At 43.2% G+C, this 27068-nt stretch overlaps 1 protein-coding gene across 18 annotated transcripts in view; it reads right to left on the minus strand.

Moving 5' to 3' along the window:
- Positions 1 to 27068, minus strand: part of DTNB (dystrobrevin beta) — a 380746-nt gene that overhangs the window by 224895 nt on the left and 128783 nt on the right. For 17 of the 18 annotated variants that reach the window (XR_007356069.2, XR_007356070.2, XR_007356076.2 and 14 more), the window contains one exon: positions 1572 to 1696. Coding sequence is in view for 4 of the 18 variants with exons in the window: in XM_048846097.2 (XP_048702054.2) it covers positions 1572 to 1696 (125 nt within the window). In the remaining 14 variants the exon portion in view is untranslated. Of the gene's footprint in view, positions 1 to 1571; positions 1697 to 2709; positions 2851 to 27068 lie in introns of those variants that run through there. The other variant, XR_012667515.1, reaches the window with a different exon arrangement.

Raw genomic sequence — 27068 nt, forward strand, 5'->3', positions numbered from 1 at the left:
ATGTCTGAGATGATGGGGTGCCCAGGATTTCCAGGTTTATGGATCTTAGGTAGCAGATAGAATACCCCTGCTTGGAGTTCTAGGGGTGTGTCTGTGCAGATTTGTTCTTGTGCTTTTTCAGGGAGTTTCTTGAGCAAATGCTGTAGTTGCTTTTGGTAACCCTCAGTGGGATCAGAGGGTAATGGCTTGTAGAAGGTGGTGTTCAAGAGCTGCCTAGCAGCCTCTTGTTCGTATTCCGACCTATTTATGATGATGACAGCACCTCTTTTGTCAGCCTTTTTGATTATGATGTCACAGTTGTTTCTGAGGCTGTGGATGGCATTGTGTTCTGCACAGCTGAGGTTATGGGACAAGTGATGCTGCTTATGGAGTCTAATGTAAAGCAAAATAAATAAGATGGGACCTGATCTGACATGGCTCTGAGTAGCTCAACTCCCATTCAAGCATGTGAGTTCTGAGGATAGTCAGTACTTTGCAAAACTGAATTCTTAATAAATAAGCACAGACAGAATATAATAAAATATATGGATAAAATCCAGAAAATACATTATCTATAAATAAACATACTCATACTGAAAATCGACTGCAATAAGACAGATATCATGACCTTTAATATTGCCTCACTATCGCCAATACGGAGAGAGGATTATGTTCTCACCAATGTAGAAACATTCACATACTTGGGCAGCACCATCAGCCAGGATGGTGGAACAAGCGAGGACATCCGGAACAAAATCAATAAAGCCAGGAACACCTTCAGGAGCTTAAATACAGTCTGGAAATCCTCAAAACACAACACCAAAACCAAACTGAAGGTTTATTAGAGCTGTGTACTTTCAATGAGAAAGTATGATATATCTAAACTGTCTTTATTTCATACAATCTGCCTTGGAAAAAATCCTCCGTATCTTTTGGCCCAGAACAATCCCAAACCAAGATCTATTGACACAGTGCAGCCAAGAGGATATAAGCACCATCATTGCCAGAAGGCGTTGGAGATGGATTGGCCATGTGCTTCTGATGGAAACTGATTCCATCACCAGAACAGCAATAAGATAGACACTTGAAGGTGAAAACAAGGCTGACTGAAAACAACATGACGAAGAGCTGTGGAAACTGAGCTGAAAAACCTGGGGCACAGCTGGGGAACCATTGAAAGACATCCCAGAAACAGACAGGAGTGGAGAGCTTCGTTGCTGCCCTAAATGCCAGAGGCATAATGGGAACATGATGATGATGATTACCTATACATTATGTGGCAGTCATTCTTCTACAAACAAAGTATTTATTTAAGAACATAAGAACAGCCATACTGGGTCAGACCAAAGGTCCATCTAGCCCATTTACTTATTTAACATTTTTCCAGAGAACAAACTCATGTAAAATGATAAATGTGTTTAAGGGATCCTTTCTGACTTATAAAACCACATCTCTTAAAAACTCCATGGTGAATCCAAATGGAACTAAAAAACTCAAATTCTGCAGTCAAATACACCCACAAACAGCTACTTTGGTATCGATTTAGCTTTAAGTTTTGATTAAATGAAAGATACATACAAATGGATACTCACACTATATGAGCAAGATCAAGTGGCTTCTCTGGCTGTTCAGGAAATACAGGATGAGGTGGTTCTCTAGTGGGCACACAACCAAGAGATTTACTAATTGCGTGGCTCAGCTTCTTGGCAGGCGATTTCTGTTTTTTAAAGAAAGTCAAACAATGAGTAGAACAATCTGTGCAAGCAGAGAGCACAGACATTTAAACATATCCCACATTAGAAAATCTTTGTGTAAATACCCTATCTAGCTGATTAGTAGAAAGTCATGCATTCAGTACAATTCAGACCCTGTAAACAAGGTGAGTGGCTGAATTAATCTCTACATACCTATTGAGATGGAATTTTGAAAGATGGTAGACTCATTCATTAGACTGCTTAACTAAGAAATATCCCAAATGTGAACTCTGACCTTTCTATCATGGTCACACCATTAGCGTTTGTCATGGTATTTCAGCTATTCAAAAGTGGCCTTTTGAGATATAATTTTGAAATTTGATACACCCATCAGAACCTGCCACCACCTCTCCCTTTAGAACACAGCAGGTGCTGCTTAATCAGAAGGAGGAAAGAAACACTTAAGGATACTGTGACGGGTTGGATCACAGAACCCCCCTTGCAGGCTGCCAACTGATGTGCCAAGACTACTTCTGCTCCTGCTTTCCAGCTCAGTCAGCTTAGGACTTCAGTGCCCACCCTGCCGGGTTTGAGCCAGACCTCCTAGCCTGCTGCAAACCCAGACCCAGGTCTGAACCACGTCCCCTAACAGCTGTAGGCTTAACTGAAAGCAGCTTACAGAAGTGTTCCTGTCCTAGACACTCATATGCCCCATTCCCAATGGGGTCGAAACCCTGAATAAATCTGTTTTACCCTATATAAAGCTTATACAGGGTAAACTTATAAATTGTTCGCCCTCTGTAACATTGACAGAGAGATATGCACAGCTGTTTGTGCCCACCCCCCTCCCCGGTATTAATACATACTCTGGGTTAATTAATAAGTAAAAAGTGATTTTATTAAATACAGAAAGTAGGATTTAAGTGGTTCCAAGTAGTAACAGACAGAACAAAGTGAATTACCAAGCAAAATAAAATACAACACGCAAGTCTATGTCTAGTACGGTAATAAAACTGAATACAGATAAAAACCTCACCAGTTCCAGTAAGCTTTCTTTTATAGACTAATCTCCTTCTAGTCTGGGTCCAGCAATCACTCACACCCCCTGTAGTTACTATCCTTTGTTCCAGTTTCTTTCAGGTATCTCTGCGGGTGGAGAGGCTCTCTCTTTAGCCAGCTAAAGACAAAATGGAGGGGTCTCTCAGGGGTTTAAATAGACTTTCTCTTGTGGGTGGAGACCCCCTCCTCTCTCCTATGCAAAGCCTAGCTACAAAATGGAGTTTTGGAGTCACCTGAGCAAGTCACATGTCCATGCATGACTGAGTTCATGCAAGCCAAGCCACATTCCTGGGAAAGCTCAGATGTGGATTGGCATCTCCAAGTTCATTGTTGGCTTAAGGGCTTCTTGATTGGGCATTTTTACTGAGAACAGTCTTTTCTCAGGAAGCTGACCAACTGCTTCACTAAAACCTACTTAGAATCAAACAAGTATACAACCAATATACATAACTTCGAACACAAAAATGACACTTGCATACAAATAGGATTAATAGATTCAGTAGATCATAACCTCTACAAAGACATGTTACATGGCATATGTAGCGCAAAACATATTCCAGTTATGTCATATATATACATTCATAAGCATATTTCCATAAAGCCTTATGGGGGGCACTATCACAGATACTTAGTCAAGTTCATCACAAGGGTGGACTATTCTTAAATATCAACAACTACTATGTTTTTTGGCTTTTAAGGATTTATATCACATTCATATATGGTAGCAAACCTGAGAGGAGTACTGTCAAGGATAAAACCAAGTCACATGGGCTTCACCCCAGAAAGACTGAAATGAAGACGATAGCTATTTGTAAAAAGAAAAGGAGTACTTGTGGCACCTTAGAGACTAACCAATTTATTTGAGCATGAGCAGGTGCAGCCACTGGGAGCTGCAGACGGTCAATGTAAACAAATTGTTGCAGCAGGCCGCAGGTTGCCCACCATAGGTTTAGACACAACAAATCCTACATCTTGGTAGGGGTTCACACTAGATGGCCCTTGTGGTCCCTTCTAACCCTCTGGATTCTTTTTAAGGGACTCTGCATCACAGGATAGACTGGGTTTGAAGAACCACCAAAGGAACAGTATAGTTCTGAATTTTTTTGCCCCCATACAAAATCTACTTGCTAGCTGACCCATAACTGCATCTGAACAATCTAACAGAGAACTTAATAAAAGAAAACTCATTTAAGTCACTTATTCACTGTTTTAAGAACACTTCAAACCCCAGCCATTGCAACATTTAAGTGTAAGAGAATGAAAGAGCTAAAAGTCCTTATTGTTACCATAATATTTCTAGGGGAAAAAATCCTGCCTCCCATTAATGTTTCAGACTGAAGTTTGTTAATTTGCAAAAATGCCCAACTATAGGTAGTTAAGAACGGCAGCCTCACCTTTTCTACTATAATGAATTAGTTAAATAAACCCAGTGACAGTGAGACTATTTACTTCTTCTAACTTATTAACATAGTATTGAGTTTAAGGTAATGTTTTTGTGTACCAAATGTATTATCCTGTAAAAAAATGGGAGAACATAATTCCCATTTGTTTAATGGAATAAGGAGACAGTCTCCCTGACCTATATATCTCTTATAATATTGCCCACCGTCCCCCCATCCCTTCCATGATCCCAAATTCATAAACATCCCTGAATTCTTAGCAGTTGTGAGTCCCCTCCATTTCTCTCACTCACCTCCACTGACTTTGTAGTTGACTCTCCCAAAATCACTCTCTTCACCCTTAATATTTTTGTCCCTCTCCCGTTGCACCATCCACTTAAATAACCATCAACCACTTCCTCCATCCAAGTCCTGTGCTGATGAAAATCTGTGGAGAAAATCTGGATCACATAGACTTCCTCCACTACAAATTCACCCTTTCCTCCTTCAGGGTTATCTTCCATGAACAGCTGTTCTCTTTTCTTCCCCCATTATGATCCACTCTACAACTCCCATCGTTTGTCCCCCTCCACTCTATCCTCAGGCTCCTTTTCCCTAGGATTCTTCTCAGGATTGCAATGACTTGATCATCAACCAGTTCAGATTTGATCACTTTCCCTCTACCCTTACGTCTATCGCTCATGCATCACATTTGTGTCCAAGTGCTATCATCTCATCACTGTTTCTTTCCCTCCTCGCACCCTTTCCCTTCTGTCACTGACTGATGGTCATTCACTTAATTCTGTTTCCCTTACCACAAGCTGTACCCTCAATTTTATCTGCTTCACCCTCAACCTATCCTTATAATCTGACTCCTTCCACTCAAACTACAACCTAGGCTCCAGTATTCTTTCATTGTAAAAATAAATAAATAAATACAAAACCCAAACAGCTTTTGCACCCAATTGCCCCTCCAACAACTGTTCTACTTCTCTTTACGTCCTGAATGGGCTATTACAGCCCTTGATTTTACTTCCTTATCTCACTGAATCCTCTCTCCTCTCCATCCAGCTTCCTCCCTCTGCACTCTACCAAGCGTGTTCTTTCATGATGTCTAACTATCTTTTTCTTTCCCAAATCTAGTGATTTCTATTCCATCCTTTTCCTTTGTACTCTTCAAAACCAATAATTACTCTCACATTGAATCCTGTCCCCCTACCACCTTGGTTTCTATAGCACTGTCTTCTCTTGGTTCTCCTCCTACTTCTTATCAGTCCTTCAGTGTCATTTGTAGGGCCCTGCATGGACACAAAATTTGTATCCGCATCCGATCTGCAAACATTGTCTGTAGATATGTTGTCTGTAGATATATTGCTCGGGCATGTAGGAATGTTATCAGGAGGGCCAAATCGCACCTGGAGCTGCAGCTAGCCAGAGATGTCAAGAGTAACAAGAAGGGTTTCTTCAGGTATGTTGGCAACAAGAAGAAAGCCAAGGAATGTGTGGGCCCCTTACTGAATGAGGGAGGCAAACTAGTGACAGAGGATGTGGAAAAAGCTAATGTACTCAATGCTTTTTTTGCCTCTGTTTTCACTAACAAGGCCAGCTCCCAGACTGCTACGCTGGGCATCACAAAATGGGGAAGAGATGGACAGCCCTCTGTGGAGATAGAGGTGGTTAGGGACTATTTAGAAAAGCTGGATGTGCACAAGTCCATGGGGCCGGACGAGTTGCATCCGAGAGTGCTGAAGGAACTGGCGGCTGTGATTGCAGAGCCATTGGCCATTATCTTTGAAAACTTGTGGCGAATCGGGGAAGTCCCGGATGACTGGAAAAAGGCTAATGTAGTGCCAATCTTTAAAAAAGGGAAGAAGGAGGATCCTGGGAACTACAGGCCAGTCAGCCTCACTTCAGTCCCTGGAAAAATCATGGAGCAGGTCCTCAAAGAATCAATCCTGAAGCACTTGCATGAGAGGAAAGTGATCAGGAACAGCCAGCATGGATTCACCAAGGGAAGGTCATGCCTGACTAATCTAATCGCCTTCTATGATGAGATTACTGGTTCTGTGGATGAAGGGAAAGCAGTGGATGTATTGTTTCTTGACTTTAGCAAAGCTTTTGACACGGTCTCCCACAGTATTCTTGTCAGCAAGTTAAGGAAGTATGGGCTGGATGAATGCACTACAAGGTGGGTAGAAAGCTGGCTAGATTGTCGGGCTCAACGGGTAGTGATCAATGGCTCCATGTCTAGTTGGCAGCCGGTGTCAAGTGGAGTACCCCAAGGGTCGGTCCTGGGGCCTGTTTTGTTCAATATCTTCATAAATGATCTGGAGGATGGTGTGGATTGCACTCTCAGCAAATTTGCGGATGATACTAAACTGGGAGGAGTGGTAGATACGCTGGAAGGGAGGGATAGGATACAGAAAGACCTAGACAAATTGGAGGATTGGGCCAAAAGAAATCTGATGAGGTTCAATAAGGATAAGTGCAGGGTCCTGCACTTAGGACGGAAGAACCCAATGCACAGCTACAGACTAGGGACCGAATGGCTAGGCAGCAGTTCTGCGGAAAAGGACCTAGGATGACAGTGGACGAGAAGCTGGATATGAGTCAGCAGTGTGCCCTTGTTGCCAAGAAGGCCAATGGCATTTTGGGATGTATAAGTAGGGGCATAGCGAGCAGATCGAGGGACGTGATCGTTCCCCTCTATTCGACATTGGTGAGGCCTCATCTGGAGTACTGTGTCCAGTTTTGGGCCCCACACTTCAAGAAGGATGTGGATAAATTGGAGAGAGTCCAGCGAAGGGCAACCAAAATGATTAGGGGACTGGAACACATGAGTTATGAGGAGAGGCTGAGGGAGCTGGGATTGTTTAGCCTGCAGAAGAGAAGAATGAGGGGGGATTTGATAGCTGTTTTCAACTACCTGAAAGGGGGTTCCAAAGAGGATGGCTCTAGACTGTTCTCAATGGTAGCAGATGACAGAACGAGGAGTAATGGTCTCAAGCTGCAGTGGGGGAGGTTTAGATTGGATATTAGGAAAAACTTTTTCACTAAGAGGGTGGTGAAACACTGGAATGCGTTACCTAGGGAGGTGGTAGAATCTCCTTCCTTAGAGGTTTTTAAGGTCAGGCTTGACAAAGCCCTGGTTGGGATGATTTAACTGGGAATTGGTCCTGCTTTGAGCAGGGGGTTGGACTAGATGACCTTCTGGGGTCCCTTCCAACCCTGATATTCTATGATTCTATGATATCTGCAACTGTATAGGAATTTTGTGATGCCAAAGAAGTCCATTATGAATTAATTTAAAGCCATTGAACACAAAAGGTATCCCACTTGGATGTGAGTCTCTGGAACTGACAGCTTTAACAAATTAAGGTAGTAAGAAACCTTGCTTCTCATCCCATATTAATCAGTGGATAAAAAAAAGGTATTCTCTGTGCTTTCAAATTTAAGACATTAAGAAAAGAAGAGTACCTTGTATCAAATGTGTACCTTGTGATGAGGCTTTCTTCCGGCAGCTCACGGAAGCTACTGGATCGCATGCCCTGATTCTCATGGGTGACTTTAATTTTCCTGATATCTGCTGGGAGAGCAATACAGCGGTGCATAGACAATCCAGGAAGTTTTTGGAAAGCGTAGGGGACAATTTCCTGGCGCAAGTGCTAGAGGAGCCAACTAGGGGGGGCGCTTTTCTTGACCTGCTGCTCACAAACCGGGTAGAATTAGTGGGGGAAGCAAAAGTGGATGGGAATCTGGGAGGCAGTGACCATGAGTTGGTTGAGTTCAGGATCCTGACGCAGGGAAGAAAGGTAAGCAGCACGATACGGACCCTGGACTTCAGGAAAGCAGACTTCGACTCCCTCAGGGAACGGATGGCCAGGATCCCCTGGGGGACTAACTTGAAGGGGAAAGGAGTCCAGGAGAGCTGGCTGTATTTCAAGGAATCCCTGTTGAGGTTACAGGGACAAACCATCCCAATGAGTCGAAAGAATAGTAAATATGGCAGGCGACCAGCTTGGCTTAATGGTGAAATCTTAGCGGATCTTAAACATAAAAAAGAAGCTTACAAGAAGTGGAAGGTTGGACATATGACCAGGGAAGAGTATAAAAATATTGCTCGGGCATGTAGGAATGTTATCAGGAGGGCCAAATCTCACCTGGAGCTGCAGCTAGCCAGAGATGTCAAGAGTAACAAGAAGGGTTTCTTCAGGTATGTTGGCAACAAGAAGAAAGCCAAGGAATGTGTGGGCCCCTTACTGAATGAGGGAGGCAAACTAGTGACAGAGGATGTGGAAAAAGCTAATGTACTCAATGCTTTTTTTGCCTCTGTTTTCACTAACAAGGTCAGCTCCCAGACTGCTACGCTGGGCATCACAAAATGGGGAAGAGATGGACAGCCCTCTGTGGAGATAGAGGTGGTTAGGGACTATTTAGAAAAGCTGGATGTGCACAAGTCCATGGGGCCGGACGAGTTGCATCCGAGAGTGCTGAAGGAACTGGCGGCTGTGATTGCAGAGCCATTGGCCATTATCTTTGAAAACTCGTGGCGAACCGGGGAAGTCCCGGATGACTGGAAAAAGGCTAATGTAGTGCGAATCTTTAAAAAAGGGAAGAAGGAGGATCCTGGGAACTACAGGCCAGTCAGCCTCACTTCAGTCCCTGGAAAAATCATGGAGCAGGTCCTCAAAGAATCAATCCTGAAGCACTTGCATGAGAGGAAAGTGATCAGGAACAGCCAGCATGGATTCACCAAGGGAAGGTCATGCCTGACTAATCTAATCGCCTTCTATGATGAGATTACTGGTTCTGTGGATGAAGGGAAAGCAGTGGATGTATTGTTTCTTGACTTTAGCAAAGCTTTTGACACGGTCTCCCACAGTATTCTTGTCAGCAAGTTAAGGAAGTATGGGCTGGATGAATGCACTACAAAGTGGGTAGAAAGCTGGCTAGATTGTCGGGCTCAACGGGTAGTTATCAATGGCTCCATGTCTAGTTGGCAGCCGGTATCAAGTGGAGTGTCCCAAGGGTCGGTCCTGGGGCCGGTTTTGTTCAATATCTTCATAAATGATCTGGAGGATGGTGTGGATTGCACTCTCAGCAAATTTGCGGATGATACTAAACTGGGAGGAGTGGTAGATACGCTGGAGGGGAGGGATAGGATACAGAAGGACCTAGACAAATTGGAGGATTGGGCCAAAAGAAATCTGATGAGGTTCAATAAGGATAAGTGCAGGGTCCTGCACTTAGGATTGGAGAACCCAATGCACAGCTACAGACTAGGGACCGAATGGCTAGGCAGCAGTTCTGCGGAAAAGGACCTAGGGGTGACAGTGGACGAGAAGCTGGATATGAGTCAGCAGTGTGCCCTTGTTGCCAAGAAGGCCAATGGCATTTTGGGATGTATAAGTAGGGGCATAGCGAGCAGATCGAGGGACGTGATCGTTCCCCTCTATTCGACATTGGTGAGGCCTCATCTGGAGTACTGTGTCCAGTTTTGGGCCCCACACTTCAAGAAGGATGTGGATAAATTGGAGAGAGTCCAGCGAAGGGCAACCAAAATGATTAGGGGTCTGGAACACATGACTTATGAGGAGAGGCTGAGGGAGCTGGGATTGTTTAGCCTGCAGAAGAGAAGAATGAGGGGGGATTTGATAGCTGCTTTCAACTACCTGAAAGGGGGTTCCAAAGAGGATGGCTCTAGACTGTTCTCAATGGTAGCAGATGACAGAACGAGGAGTAATGGTCTCAAGCTGCAGTGGGGGAGGTTTAGATTGGATATTAGGAAAAACTTTTTCACTAAGAGGGTGGTGAAACACTGGAATGCGTTACCTAGGGAGGTGGTAGAATCTCCTTCCTTAGAGGTTTTTAAGGTCAGGCTTGACAAAGCCCTGGCTGGGATGATTTAACTGGGAATTGGTCCTGCTTCGAGCAGGGGGTTGGACTAGATGACCTTCTGGGGTCCCTTCCAATCCTTATATTCTATGATTCTATGATTCTATGATAAAGTTGGGAGTGATTTTACAACCCAATTGTCATTTGTATTTTGATAATTAATAGATAAGTATTAGTAGTTAGGAACTGCAGTCTCACCTTTTCTAAAATAATGAATTGGTTAAATAAACACAGTGACTGAGACTAACACTCAAAGGCCCCAGTCAGGATCAGGGACCCATTGTGCAAGGCACAGTACACATCCAGAGGTAGACATGGTCCCAGCTTCAAAGAGTTAAAGATCTAACTAATGAAGTTAATCAGATAAAAAGAATGAGCTAATCCTACAGAGAGGTTACATTTCCTCACAGCGTCTAATAGCTTTAACATCAGAAAAATGTGCAAATGCACACTTGGCAATTCTAAAAAGGATGCCTCGAAGACACACTTGTTTCCACCCTTGTGCTTACACATGCAGTTGTCAGCAAGATTCTAAAAGTTTTGTAAGTCTTCACCAACATCATTCTCATGTTAACATGGCTCGTGACTTTAAGCTGCATAGGAGTGGTCACTGAGAAGCAAGACACAAGGGTCTCTCCCAAAACTGTACTGGGTGACAACAGGTTAGTATCTCTCATTCATACAAGAAATTGCATTTAAGGCCTGGTCTATACTACAAAGTTTTGCATGCACAGCTGTGTGGCCTAGGAGTGTGAAAAAAATCACACACCTCCAGCCAACACAGCTATGCCAGCAAAACATCCAGTGTAAATGCAGCTATGCCTACAGAAGTGTGTTTCAGCTGGCATAGCTAATGTTGTTTGGGGAGATGGTGTAGCTATGCCAGCATATGCCTTCTGACGACTTATGCTGCATCTACACTACAGGACTCAGCCAGCATCGCTAACCAGCCAAGGTTGTGACTTGGCTGGTTAGCGATGTGACTTGGCCAATTGGTTGTGACTCTGAAGTTTGAAGGTAATTTCGGTGAAAGTTGTCATGAAATGATAGATTTCATTATTCTAAGGAAGGAAAGGAGTGAGAACAGCAGAGTAAGGACAATAAACTTCAAAAAGGCAGACTTTAACAAACCCAGAAAACTGGTAGGTAAGTTCCCATGAGAAGAAAATCTAAGGGAAAAATAAGTTCAGGAGAGCTGGTAGTTTCTCAGAGAGACAATATTAAAGGCAGAACAGCAACCTATCCCAATGTGAAGGAAAGATAGGAAGAATGGTAAGAGACTAATATGTCTCCATCAGGAGCTCTTTAATGACCTAAAAAAAAGCCGAATCCCACAAAAACTAGAAACATGGACAAATTACTAAGAATACAAAAAATAGCACAAGAATGTACGGACAAAATCAGAAAGGCTAAGGCACACAATGCACAAAACAAGAGCAAGACAAAAGAAAGTGCAGGCCCACAACTTAGTGCGAAAATAGAACTATTAATGGATCACATCAAAAAGGCTGACAGATTTAAAGCCTATTTTACTTCAATCTTTATTAAAAAGGTTAACTGTGACCAGATTCTCAACACACTTAATTTTAACTACAGGGTGGAAGAAACAAAAACCAGAATAAGGAAAGAACAGGTTAAATAATATTTAGATAAATCAGATGTATTCAAGTCAGCATGGCCTGATGAAATTCATCCAGATACTTATGGAAATAGTTGGCGCAATCCCAGAAGCGTTAGTGGTTATCTTTGGGAACTCATGCAGGACAGGTGAGGTCCAAGAGGCCTGGAGAAGGGCAAACATATTACCTATCTTTAAAAAGGGGAACAAAGAGGACCCAAGGAACTATACAGCAATCAGCCTAACTTTGAGATCTGGAATGATGCTGGAACAAATAATTAAACAATCAATTGGTAAGCACTAAAGAGGATAATAGGGCAATAAATAATAGACAACATGGATTTGTCAAGAACAAGTCATGCCAAATCAGCCTAATTTCCTTCTTTGACAGCATTACTGGTGAAGTGGATGGCGGGAAGCTTTACAAGTGATTTATCTTTATTTTAATAATGTTTTTGACATAGTCCCATATGACATTCTCATAAACAAACTACGAAAATGGGTCTAAATGAAATTACTAAAAGATGGGTACATAAGAGATTGAAAGACCACATTCAAAGAGTAGTTAGCAGTGGTTAACTGTCAAACTGGGATGCCATATCTAGGGGATTCCACTGGGTCTGTCCTGGGTCTAGCACTGTTCAATATTTTATTAATGACTTGGATAATGGAGAGGAGAGTATGCTTTTATAATCTGCAGAGAATGCCAAGCTGGCAGACATAGCAAGCACTTTGGAGGACAGGATTAGAATTCAAAACAGCCTTGGAGTACAAAGTACTACACTTAGGAAGGAAAAATCAAAGGCACAGCTACAAAATGGGAAATACTGGCTACTCAGTAGTACTACTGTAAAGGATCTGGAGATTATAGTGGATCACAAATTTAGTATGAGTCAACATTGTGATGCAGTTGAAAAAAAGACAAATATTCTGGAGTGTATTAGCAGCAGTGTGGTATGTAAAACACAGGAGGTAATTGTCCCACTCTACTCAGCATTGCTGAGGCCTCAGCTAGAATATGATGTCCAGTTTTGGGTACCTCACTTCAAGAAAATTGTGTTCAAATTGGCGAGAGTCCAGAGAAGAACGACAAACATGATGATAGGTTTAGGAAACCTGACCTCTGAGGAAAGATTTAAAAAACTGGGTATGCTTAGTCTTGAGAAGACTTAGGCGGGAACTGATAATAGCCTTGAAATGTGGAACAAGGATAGCAATTGACCACTGTCTGTGTCAACTCAAGGTGGGACAAGAAGTATTGACTTAATCTGCAGCAAGGGAGATTTATGTTAGATATTAGCAAAAAGAAAAGGAGTACTTGCGGCACCTTAGAGACTAACCAATTTATTTCAGCATAAGCTTTTGTGAGCTACTGCTCACTTCATCGGATGCATCCGATGTAGCTCACGAAAGCTTATGCTCAAATAAATTGGTTAGTCTCTAAGGTGCCACAAGTACTCCTTTTCTTTTTGCGAATACAGACTAACACGGCTGTTACTCTGAAACCTGTTAGATATTAGGAAAATCTTTCATACTGTAAGGACAGGTATGCACTGAAATAGGGTCCCGAATGGGAGGTTGTCAAACCTCATGCATTGGAGATTTTTAAGAATAGGTTAGACAAACACCTTTCAGGAATGGTCTACATCAGTGGTTCTCAACCCGTGGCCCACATGCAGCCCAGTTAGCTCACAGCTGCAGCCCAGCTGAGTGCTAAAAAAAGTTCAAAATTTGCCTCTCTGGTCTGGCAGGGCCGGGGCTGGCTGAGGGAGAAGATAGCGTCTTGCAGCCTGCACCAGTGCTCCTGCCAGCAGGTTCTGGGGAGTGCTGCTGGTAGGAAGGGGACGGGAGAGTGGGTCTGTGGGTAGGTTTGGGTGCGGGTGTGCTGGGAACTAGGGGTTTGCTGGGGTGCTTCAGCAGCCCTAGGTTTTAGGCGGGGCTCCATTCCTGGCCCCCCTTCTCAGGTCCTGGTGGAAAGCTGGGCGCTTCCCTCCTGGCCCATTGCTGGGGGTCCTGGCTGCCCGTCCACGCACTGTGGAACTCAGGGCTTAGCTGCCCATCCCTGTGAAGCGGCACTCAGGGTCTGGATCTGGCTGCTGCCTGGTCCTGCGGTCTGGCTGCTGCCCGGCCCCACACGGTGGGCTCTGGCCACCTGGTCCCATGACCAGGGCTCCGCTCCTGGCCCCACTCTTGGTGGGGGGACTGGGGACTGTGGATGGTTTGGTGGCAGGGGGCGCTGTGGTACTCAACCTGCAGCCCAAGTAACATAATATAATTGTAATATATTGCTGTCCGCATATATGGCCCACACTGTTAAACAGGTTGAGAACCACTGGTCTAAAAATATTCTGGTCCTGCCTCAACCCAGGGGGCTGGAGCTGATAACCTAGATGTACCTGCCCTTACATATCTATGATTCTGTTATCATCTCTAGGACAACTTCTTCTCCTAAAAACACTGCAATTTGTAATTGCACATCATCCCCCGGAGACTATTCCTTAAATATCTGACTTATCACAGGAAAGTCTATATGCAAGCTCCATTTTCTGGAAGCTGAAGAGGCTCACACAACACACAGTCAACCTGTGGAACGCCTTGCCAGAGGATGTTATGAAGGCCAAGACTATAACAGGATTCAAACAAGAGCCTGATAAGTTCACAGAGGATAGGTCCATCGATGGCTATTAGCCAGGATGGGCAGGGATGGTGTCCCTAACCTCTGTTTGCCAGCAGCTGGGAATGGACAACAGGGGATGGATCACTTGATGATTCCCTGTTCTGTTCATTCCCTCTGGGGCGCCTGGCATTGGCCAATGTTGGAAGACAGGATACTGGGCTAGATGGACCTTTGGTCTGACCTAGTATGGCTGTTCTTATGTATAATGATCTTTATCACAATTTCCACAAGCCTGTTCTGAAGACAACTGTCCTAGTTAGAAAGAAAACTATAATTGTAGTCAAACAAGATGTTTTTCTGCATCTTTTTGTCATGAAAGATGCTTTTCACATATGTGGATGTGTGACACCAATGCCATAGCCATTCTACCCTATAGAGAGTGAGTGTTGCTTCCTGTCACAAACAAATGAAATTCTGTTCCTTCAGGGATGTTCCTTCCCTCTTGAGGATGACTGAGGGCACTTTCTAATTGTATGAGGATTATGCACCTCTGATGATTATAAGACCTTACCATTTTCAGCATTCACATCAAAATAATCACAATATGTTTGTAAGTAATTCCTTCTGAATATTCACTGCTAGAAGGGAGAACATTGTTATCCACTAGGATCACTTTCATTAATTAGAACTCTAAAACTTAAACAAAAATCATCACTATGTGGAATGTGCAGCAATCTACAAGTTGGCAAGGAGCTTCTTTCTCAAGCAGTGTGTATTTCTGTTAAACGGGTTACATAAATATTGAGTGGTGCCTTGGTCAGATTTAGGACTACAAAGATTTATGTAGTAGATCTCCACCTATTTGGGAGGAGATAACCTGGAGTAATTTTCCTGCTTGATGAATATACGTATGTATATAAAGCACTCAGATACCATGGTTATGGAACAAAGGCCTAGATACGTACATGTGACTGCATTATCCATTGATTAAATGACTTTTCAGTCAGCTGCCACTTGACAAAATCATTTTTATTGTTACATTTTAGTTTATTACAAGCTGAGCCCAGTGTCCTGTCTTCTGACAGTGGCCAATGCCAGGTGCCCCAGAGGGAATGAACAGAACAGAGAATCATCAAGTGATCCATCCCCTGTTGTCCATTCCCAGCTGCTGGCAAACAGAGGCTAGGGACACCATCCCTCCCCATTCTGGCTAATAGCAATTAATGGACATATCCTCCATGAATGTATCTAGTTCTTTTTTGAATCCTGTTATAGTCTTGGCTTTCGCAACATCCTCTGGCAAGGAGTTCCACACTTGACTGTGCGTTGTGTGAAAAAATACTTGCTTTTGTTTGTTTTAAACCTGCTGCTTGTTAATTTCATTTGGTGACCCCTAGTTCTTGGGTTATGAAAGGAGTAAATAACACTTCCTTATTTACTTTCTCCACACCAGTCATGATTTTATAGACTTCTATCCTATCCCCCCTTAGTCATCTTTTTTCCAAGCTGAAAAGTCCCAGTCCTATTAATCTCTCCTCATACGGAAGCTGTTCTATACCCCTAATCATTTTTATTGCCCTTTTCTGAACTTTTTCCAAATCTAATATCTTTTTTGAGATGGGGCGACCACATCTGCACACAGTAATGATTCCCAACATTCTGTTTGTTTTTTTTTGACTGCCATTGGACATTGAGTGGATGTTTTCAGAGAACTATCCATGACACCAAAATCTCTTTCTTGACTGGTAACAGCTAATTTAGACCCCATCATTTTATATGTATAGTTGGGATTATGTTTTCCAATGTGCATTACTTTGCATTTAGAAAAGGAGTACTTGTGGCACCTTAGAGACTAACCAATTTATTTGAAATAAAATAAATAAATAAATAAATAAATAAATTGGTTAGTCTCTAAGGTGCCACAAGTACTCCTTTTCTTTTTGCGAATACAGACTAACACGGCTGTTACTCTGAAACCTGTCATTACTTTGCATTTATCAACACTGAATTTCATCTGCCATTTTATTGCCCAGGCACCAAGGTTTGTGAGATCCTTTTGTAGCTCTTCGCAGTCGGCTTTGGACTTAATTATCTTGAGTAGTTTTGTATCACCTGCAAATTTTGCCACCTCACTGTTTACCCCTTCTTCCAGATCATTTATGAATATGTTGAATAGGACTGGGCCCAGCACAGGCTGCTGGGGCACACCACTATTTACTTCTCTCCATTCTGAAAACTGACCATTTATTCCTCCCCTTTGTTTCCTGTCTTTTAATCAGTTACTGACCCATGAGATAACCTTCCCTCTTATCCCATGACAGCTTACTTTGCTTAAGGGCCTTTGGCAAGGGACCTTGTCAAAGGCTTCCTGAAAATCTAAGTACATTATATCCACTGGATCCCCCTTGTCCACATGCTTGTTGACCCCCCTCAGAGAATTCTAGTAGATTGGTGAGGCATGATTTCCCTTTCCAAAAACCATGTTGCTTCTTCTCCAACAAATTATGTTCATCTATGTGTCTGACAATTTTGTTCTTTATTATAGTTTCAACCCATTTGTCCAGTACTGAAGTCAGACTTACCGGCCTATAATTTCCAGGATCATCTCTGGAGCCCTTTTTAAAAATTGGCGCCTCTAGCGAGGCGGTTTGCTGCCCCGGAGAGTGACAAGCCTCTCTGGATGCCAAAGTGGGTGGAGCCAGCGAACCCTCAGAGGTCAAAGCACAGGACCGGAAGTATAAAAGCCTGACCCCAGAGCTCAGTTGAAACACAGCCATGGGAGAGGCCAGACACATGGGGTGGAGCTCCCTGCAGGGAAACCACGGCGATCGGCAGCCAACCCGAGGACTGGCCAGACCAGCCAATGCCTGATGCTAGCCCGAGTCCAGAGACACTGCCAAGCTTGCCGTTCGCCAGTTACCCCGAGGAGCCGCCAAGCCAACCGAGCGCCAGTTACTCCGAGGAGCCCATGGTGTGTGATCCCTTGGAAGACACGGGCCATACCCAGGTACCTCTAGAGGGGGAGGTAGGAAGTAGCTTGGGGGCAGCCGACCCTAGTCAGGCTGCAGCACTGCCACGGCCAATGTCAGTGTGTTGCAGCCAGGAACCCCACTGACACACCAACGGGTCTTCTGCCACTGCTAGGGCCCCGGGCTGGGACGCAGTGGAGTGGGTGGGCCTGCGTCCCCCAGCCACTCATCTCGCGGGTGGCAGTCTCCCCCTCTCCCAGGCCACTCGGATCCAGGAGTCTGGGCTTTGCTATTGAACTCTCTGCTCAGCCCCTGCCTGAGAGCCCTGAGCTACTGACTTTTTGTTGCCCCGCCCTGACCAGGGCTTGGGCTTTGCTATTGAACTCTTTGCTCAGGCAGGCTAGTTCCCTGTCACACCTGACAGAAGTAGCAAGGCGATCTGGTTCCCCGCCGCCTCGGAGAGTGACAGCCCCGGCCGGACGTACCTACACTGCCACATTAGCTCTCCTCCAGTCATTTGTTACAGAAGCTGATTTAAATGAGATGTTACCGACTACAGTTAGTAGTCCTGCAATTTCACATTTGCGTTCCTTCAGAACTCTTGGTTGAATACCATCTGGTCCTCATGACTTATTACTGTTTAGTTTATCAATTTGTTCCAAAACCTCCTCTAATGACATCTGCATCTGGGACAGTTCCTCAGATTTGTTACCTAAAAAGAATGGCACAGGTTTGGGAATCTCCCCTCACATCCTCAGTTGTTAAGACTGATGCAAAGAATTCATTTAGTTTCTCTGCAATGGCTTTATCGTCCTTGAGTGCTCCTTTAGCGTCTCGCTTGTCCAGTGGCCCCACTGGTTGTTTAGCAGGCTTCCTACTTCAGATGTACTTAAAAAATTTTTGCTATTACTTTTTGAGACTTTGGCTAGCTGTTCTTCAGATTCTTTTTTGGCCTTCCTAATTATATTTTTACACTTCATTTGCCAGAGTTTATGCTCCTTTCTATTTTCTTCACTAGGATTTAACTTACACTTTTTAAAGGATGCCCTTTTGTCTCTCACTGCTCCTTTTACTTTGTTGTTTAGCCATAGTGGCTCTTTTTTGGTTCTCTTACTATGTTTTTTAATTTGGGGTATTGTGATGGGGCATCTGCCCCGCAATGGCCCTGATAGGGTTAAAACCCGGTCTGGAGGGCTGTAAGGAAACAGTCAATTAGGGCAGATGCTGCAGCCAATTAGGGCAGTGGCTGGAGCAGCCAATAGGGGCCCAGCTGGCCCATATAAAAGGAAGCTGCAGGCCAGAACAAGTAGTCTGCTGCAGGAAGCTCAAGGGAGGGGACCAGCTTCCTAGAGGGCTGCCGAGACTAGCACCGTGAACAGGGCTACTAGGGCTTGCAGTCCCGAGACCCTGGGAAGAGGGTGAAAGAGCCAGCGGCAGGAACCAAAGGCGCTGGGGCTGCGGGGAAGTGGCCCAAGGAACTGAGACAGACTGGTGAAGGAAGAAAGGAGGGGTAGCGGGAAGCTGTTGTTTACAGAATCCTTGGGCTGGGATCCAGAGTAGTGGGTGGGCCTGGGTCCCACCCCTTATACTCACCGCTGAAGAACTGGCCAGGCTGTGGACTACCAAGTCGCTCTGAGTAGCAGCTAGACTGTTACGGAAGGAGTCCCCCAGAAGGGGAGAACCTAGATTGTGACACGGCTGGAGGGCTGTGCCACAAAGCAGAGGCAGTGAGACTGGAACTGCAGTGGGTCTGCAGGTGGAGACGAGGATGGGAGAGCCACCGCCACCACCACCGGAGGGAACACCTGCTGACCAGAGCTAATTCCCGAAACAGCCAGCAGGAGGAGCCAGTGTGGTAAGAGACCCTGTGACAGGTATACATTTAAACTAAGCCTCTATTATGTTGTCTTTGAAATCCCTCCAAGCTGTATGGAAATTTTATTTTTGGCACTGTACCTTTTAATTTCTGTTCAACTAACTTCCTCATTTTTGTACAGTCCCCGTTTCTGAAATTAAATGATACAGCGTTGGGCTGTTATAGGGATGTTAAATTTAATTATATTATGGTCACTATTACCAAGCAGTCCAGCTATATTCACCTCTTGGACTAGATCCTCTGCTCCACTTAGGACTAAATCAAGAATCCTCTTGTGGGTTCCAGGACTAGCTGCTCCAAGAAGCAGTCATTTAAGGTGTCAAGAAACTTTATCTCTGCATCCCATGCTGAGGTGAAATGTACCCAGTCAATATGGGGATTGTTGAAATCCCCCATTATTATTGAGTTTTTTATGTTTATAGCCTCTCTAATCTCCCTGAGCATTTCACAGTCACTATCATCCACCTGGTCAGGTGGTCAGTAATATATCCCCATTGCTATATTCTTATTATTACAGCATAGAATTACTATCTATAGAGATTCTGTGGTACAGTTTGGTTCATATGATTTTTACTTCATTTGATTCTATGTACCCAGACCTACATGTACCTAGACAAACAGAGCCAGACTAACAGTCAGGGTATGTAGGACAAACATGTTACGGGACAATTTCTTTTCTGGAGGAAAGTGGTAATTTAGGTACAGGTGACACCGAAGAAATTTTTTAAATTTAACAATTAATTTGAAAGAAATTAGTCAACTTTCTGTGAGAAAGTTATTAGTAACATCTAACTACTATGTAATGAATGTGCACCTGGAGCCCCCTCCCATCTACCAGTTTGATGCATCTCAAAACCCCTTTCACTTTTTGGTGGTCTATAAACCTGTCCACTTCCCTTAATTTACCAAAAGCCAGGTGGACATAAAAAAACTAAAATTGTGGAACTAACAAGATGTGTGCTTGCTTTTACCATTTAATCACATTGGTTTTCGTCATTCCTCTTACTCCCTGCTCTTGTCTGTATGTTGCCTATGCAAGACTGAAAGTTCTTTGAAGCATGGACATTGTAGTAATCACTCTTTAAAATGCCTAGCAGACCCTGATGGTGCTAAACAAATATTACTTTTAGGATCTGATAATATGTAAATAGTAAACGTTGAGTTACTTCAAAAAAAGCAAAAATATTTTTGGTTGAAAACAGGATTTGGAGGTTAATCTTTCATGTGCACTTCATTTTATTGCTGCTAGTTCTGACAGGACCCTTCTGAATACACAGTAACTGTAGAAATTACACAGGATGCAAATATTCCGAAAATTGAAAATAAGTCTCATAGAATATGTGTTGTTTACTTATGCCAAACAATCTGTTCCACTCGGAGGCCAGGTCTACACCACATATTGGTCTAACTATGTCCACACCCCTGAGCGATGTAGTTATACCGGCCTAATCCCCTGTATAGACAGCTCTGTGTTGACATGAGAGCTTGTCCTAGCAACATAGCTACCGTCTCTCAGGGAGGTGAATTAACTATGCCAACAGGAGACGCTCTCCTGTCGGCGTAGTAGCATCTTCCCCAAAGCAATACAGCCGTGCACCGGTGCCGCTGTAGCACTTTGTGTGAAGACAAGCCCTGAATATCCTTCCCAGACCGGAAGAAGAGCTTTGTCACCAGAAAACTTGTCTCTTTTACCAAAAAAAGTTGGTCCAATAAAAGTATGACCTCCCTCACATTGTCTCTAATATCCTGGGACCAACACAGCTACAACATTGCAAACATACTTCACATGAAGTCTAACACAGCTCTCGTATTTATTTGAGCATGGACACAGTTTGCCATCTGCTGCGGAAAGAAATTATACAAAATTGTACTGAATATGCCCCTCTTCACTTGGTTTTCAGGGCATTTGGCCTATATCGTTACAGTTAAGAATTTTATGGAATGATTTGCAAGTCACCTTTAAAAGATTTTATAAGGGACAGTAAGTGAGTTAATAATACAAAAGAAGCTAGCCAGAGATGTCAAGAGTAACAAGAAGGGTTTCTTCAGGTATGTTGGCAACAAGAAGAAAGCCAAGGAATGTGTGGGCCCCTTACTGAATGAGGGAGGCAAACTAGTGACAGAGGATGTGGAAAAAGCTAATGTACTCAATGCTTTTTTTGCCTCTGTTTTCACTAACAAGGTCAGCTCCCAGACTGCTACGCTGGGCATCACAAAATGGGGAAGAGATGGACAGCCCTCTGTGGAGATAGAGGTGGTTAGGGACTATTTAGAAAAGCTGGACGTGCACAAGTCCATGGGGCCGGACAAGTTGCATCCGAGAGTGCTGAAGGAACTGGCGGCTGTGATTGCAGAGCCATTGGCCATTATCTTTGAAAACTCGTGGCGAACCGGGGAAGTCCCGGATGACTGGAAAAAGGCTAATGTAGTGCGAATCTTTAAAAAAGGGAAGAAGGAGGATCCTGGGAACTACAGGCCAGTCAGCCTCACTTCAGTCCCTGGAAAAATCATGGAGCAGGTCCTCAAAGAATCAATCCTGAAGCACTTGCATGAGAGGAAAGTGATCAGGAACAGTCAGCATGGATTCACCAAGGGAAGGTCATGTCTGACTAATCTAATCGCCTTCTATGATGAGATTACTGGTTCTGTGGATGAAGGGAAAGCAGTGGATGTATTGTTTCTTGACTTTAGCAAAGCTTTTGACACGGTCTCCCACAGTATTCTTGTCAGCAAGTTAAGGAAGTATGGGCTGGATGAATGCACTACAAGGTGGGTAGAAAGCTGGCTAGATTGTCGGGCTCAACGGGTAGTGATCAATGGCTCCATGTCTAGTTGGCAGCCGGTATCAAGTGGAGTGCCCCAAGGGTCGGTCCTGGGGCCGGTTTTGTTCAATATCTTCATAAATGATCTGGAGGATGGTGTGGATTGCACTCTCGGCAAATTTGCGGATGATACTAAACTGGGAGGAGTGGTAGAATACAGAAGGACCTAGACAAATTGGAGGATTGGGCCAAAAGAAATCTGATGAGGTTCAATAAGGATAAGTGCAGGGTCCTGCACTTAGGATTGGAGAACCCAATACACAGCTACAGACTAGGGACCGAATGGCTAGGCAGCAGTTCTGCGGAAAAGGACCTAGGGGTGACAGTGGACGAGAAGCTGGATATGAGTCAGCAGTGTGCCCTTGTTGCCAAGAAGGCCAATGGCATTTTGGGATGTATAAGTAGGGGCATAGGGAGCAGATCGAGGGACGTGATCGTTCCCCTCTATTCGACATTGGTGAGGCCTCATCTGGAGTACTGTGTCCAGTTTTGGGCCCCACACTTCAAGAAGGATGTGGATAAATTGGAGAGAGTCCAGCGAAGGGCAACCAAAATGATTAGGGGTCTGGAACACATGACTTATGAGGAGAGGCTGAGGGAGCTGGGATTGTTTAGCCTGCAGAAGAGAAGAATGAGGGGGGATTTGATAGCTGCTTTCAACTACCTGAAAGGGGGTTCCAAAGAGGATGGCTCTAGACTGTTCTCAATGGTAGCAGATGACAGAACGAGGAGTAATGGTCTCAAGCTGCAGTGGGGGAGGTTTAGATTGGATATTAGGAAAAACTTTTTCACTAAGAGGGTGGTGAAACACTGGAATGCGTTACCTAGGGAGGTGGTAGAATCTCCTTCCTTAGAGGTTTTTAAGGTCAGGCTTGACAAAGCCCTGGCTGGGATGATTTAACTGGGAATTGGTCCTGCTTCGAGCAGGGGGTTGGACTAGATGACCTTCTGGGGTCCCTTCCAACCCTTATATTCTATGATTCTATAAGGGTTTCTAAGAGAGAAAAATGCTCCTAGGACCCTATTGCAGTTATAATAAGTCCAGCACAGGCAAACTCTAAATTACTTAGGACAGGGAGCTTCTCAGGACAGGGAGTATCTTTTTCTTGTGTGTTCGTACAGTGACTAATACAATGGGGCCCTCGTCAGGGCCCAAGACATTACCACAGTACAAGTAAACAACTAAATTTACTTTTAGTTATGTTATTAATAGGTTTTCAGAGTCTGTTGGATTATAATGCTCTATAAATAATAAATATTCTGTTCTTCTGAAATAGAAAGTGTTTTAGAAAGAACAAGGCACTACTGCACTGGAAAAGAGGCTTTCACAAGCTACAGCTTTTTAGCTGGTTTCAGCAATTTCAGAAATTGTTCTTCTGACATAGAATATACTCACCACAAAGGGGTAACACCTTGACTACCTCACTGCAGAAGGCCAAACAAAAGCTTTTTTTAATATAACATCACCCATGTTTAAATACATTTTCTAATGTCAATGGCCTGATTTTCAGACATGCTGAGCACTTGCAATTAACAGGCCCCAACAACAACAAAGTCAAAATATTCCGGAAGTCTGTTCATAAGAAAAGGCAATGGGGACTTTGCCGGAGGCTTTTCCTGCTGCCAGAGCCTCTCACTGGACTGGGGAAGAGCAGTGTCGACACAGAAGGCACTGCTTGGGCAGACAGAGAGCCCTTGTGGGATACAAATCTTGGGGATTCAAGCATGCAGGGCACTCTTCTACTCACCTATGCCATTCTCCCCAGCTATACTGCTATTTATACTCATGCTAGCTGGGTGTGCATTGTCTCTACTCTACACACCATTGTAAGAGTAGACATACCTTTAGGGTGAGATATAACGTTAACCCTGTTCTTGTGAAAAACAGTATAAAGGTCTGAATCCTTCCTACCCTCTGGCTCATGTAACTACCACCAGGAAAGCAGTTTTCAGGATGCTGACAGAGATGGATTAGCATTTTGAGACACCGCTGAAGATCTCCCCGAGCGTGCATCGATTTCTCCAGCAGCAAAATTTCAACTTTGCCTCCCTTCCTCTCTGGCTGCACTTGGAGTAAGAACGACTCATGGAATGATGTTCGAGAAAGTGTTAGTATGTCTTTGGGAAGAATACAGAGGGCGACCACTATTGATTGATATGACAGTGTAACATGAAAAATGGGTGCATAGGTCTTAACACTTGGTGACTGGGCTTCTGTCATAATTCTAGAACTCTTGTATGGTGGGAGGAGGAGGTCTTAGGCTACTAAAAATTCACTAAATACATTTTTTATAGGCCACTGAGAAAAAGAGAACTTAATTAACTATTCTGATGCTCATTAATAACATTAATCGCACAGGGCACAAGAGAAGCAGACACTACCAAGATTTCAGTCTTGCAGCTACAGGCAGTAAGAAGAAACTGAGGGGTGACAACACCTATTTAGGTGGCAGGTAGGGCTGTCAAGCAATTAAAAAAATTAATTGTGATTAATCGCAAGATTAAAAAAATTAATTGTGATTAATCACACTGTTAAAGAATAATAGAATACCATTTATTTAAATATTTTTGATGTTTTCTACATTTTCAAATATGTTGATTTCAATTACCACACAGAATACAAAGTGTACAGTGCTCTCTTTATATTTTTTATTACAAATATTTGCATAGTAAAAACAAAAGAAATAATATTTTTCAATTCACCTAATACAAACAATGTAGTGCAATCTCTTTATCATGAAAGCTGAACTTACAAATGTAGATTTGTGTACCAAAAAATAACTGCATTCAAAAATAAAACTATATAAAACTTTAGAGCCTAAAAGTCCACTGAGTCCTACTTCTTTTCAGACAATCGCTCAGACAGACAAGTTTGTTTACATTTGCAGGAGATAATGCTGCCCGCTTCTTGTTTATAACGTCACCTGAAAGTGACAACAGGTGTTTGCATGGCACTGTTGTAGCCGGCATTGCAAGATATTTACATGCCAGGTGCACTAAAGATTCATACGCCCCTTCATGCTTCAACTACCCTTCCAGGGGACATGCATCCATGCCAATGACAAGTTCTGCTCGATAACTATCCAGTTTTCATCATCTGAGTCAGATGCCACCAGCAGAAGGTTGATTTTCTTTTTTGGTCGTTCAGTTCTGTCTTTTCCACATTGGAATATTGCTCTTTTAAGACTTCTGAAAGTATGCCCCACACCTCATCCCTCTCAGATTTTGGAATTCACTTCAGATTCTTAAATCTTGGGTTGAGTGCTGTAGCGATCTTTAGAAATCTCACATTGGTACCTTCTTTGCATTTTGCCAAATCTGCAGGGAAAGTGTTCTTAAAATGAACAACATGTGCTGGGTCATCATCCAAGATTGCTATATCATAAAATATATGGCAGAATGCAGGTGAAACAGAGCAGGAGACATACAATTCTCCTCTTCCCCAAGGAGTCCAGTCACAAATTTAATGAACACTTTTTTTTTTTTTAAGGAGCATCATCAGCATGGAAGCATGTCCTCTGAAATGGTGGCTGAAGCATGAAGGGGCATACGATGTTTAGCATATCTGGCATGCAGATACCTTGCAATTCTGGCTACAAAAGTGCCATGCAAATGCCTGTTCTCACTTTCAGGTAACATTGTAAATAAGAAGCAGACAGCATTATGTCCCATAAATGTAAACAAACCTGTTTGTCTTACCAACTGGCTGCACAGGAAGAAGGACTGAGTGGACTTGTGAGCTCTAAAATTTTCCATTGTTTTGTTTTCTGAGTGCAGTTATGTAACAAAAAAAAATCTACATTTGTAAGCTGCATTTTCACAAAGCGATTGCACTACAGTACTTGTATGAGGTGAATTGAAAAATACTGTTTATTATTTTTACAGTGCAAATATTTATAATAAATTGAGCACCGTACAGTTTGTATTCGGTGTTGTAACTGAAATCAATATATTTGAAAATGTAGAAAAAAATCCACAAATATTTAAATTTCAACTGGTATTCTATTGTTTAACAGTGTGATTAAAAGTGCAATTAATTGCAATTTTTTAATCGCAATTACTTTTTTTTGAGTTAATCACGTGTGTTAACTGCAATTAATCGACAGCCCTAGTGGCAGGGCCTGAAGGAAAAGGCAAAACCCCAGCAAACACCGCTAGCTAAAAATAATCCAACATCACATGCGCGAGTACTGAGAGTGTAATGTGGGAGATGATTATTCAAAGAATTCCCCATTGATATCGGATCAGAAAAATTAATCGGGTTATTAATGCTTGCAATGTTGTTGAAGCCATGTTCGTTCCAAGATATGAGACACACAAGATGGTAATATCTTTTATTGGACCAACTTCTGCTGGGGGAAAGGAAAAAATTCAAACTTCAGAGATTGTTTTCAGGTCCGGAAACTCTAGTTTCAATCTTCAGATCTGAAGAAGAGCTCAAAAGCTTGTTCCTTCCACTAAGAGAAGTTGGTCCAATAAAAAATATTACCTGACCCACCTTGTCTCTCTCACTTTATTAAAACATTTAGACATGGCACCAGAACTTTTCAACTGCCTAAAAATCACTGGAGTGAAACATGAGTCAGGAACAAAACTCACTGTAGACCAGTTGCTGCTGCTGTTTTAAATACACACATGAAGAGAGGAGGGATTGTTTTATGCTTGTGAAGTTGGAGTATTTCTCGAATGTTTTCAGATTCCCAGAGGGAAAATACTAGAGAAGTGCAAAATATTATTAAGAACATAACATTAGTGCAATAGCTACGTTGCAAACACTATGTATTCTATCACTCAGAGATTTTAAAGCCAGAAGGGACCATTTGATAATCTAGTCTCTGCTTTCTAGGATACAGTCCCCCATTCTGGCCTGTATATTAACAACAAACAATGTCAGGCCAAATTCTGGACCCAGTTCATAGTCAAAGTAAACTGACTATGAGTTAATGATTCTGGGTTGGAGTTTCAGTGGAGCCACCCTGCAGTCACTCAATGAAGTCGCAACTGGATGTGAAGTATCATTAATCCATTTGTCTTACCCCCACTCTCCTACACTCATTGCATCCCAAGTTAACCCCGTAAAAGCACTCTTAGTTAGGAAGTGCCTGCAAAGTTGTACTCCACTACACACACTGATTCTGCTAAAACCACTTTTTTTTGTTG

Source organism: Caretta caretta, chromosome 3, assembly GCF_965140235.1.
Source record: "Caretta caretta isolate rCarCar2 chromosome 3, rCarCar1.hap1, whole genome shotgun sequence".
Taxonomy (NCBI): domain Eukaryota; kingdom Metazoa; phylum Chordata; order Testudines; family Cheloniidae; genus Caretta; species Caretta caretta.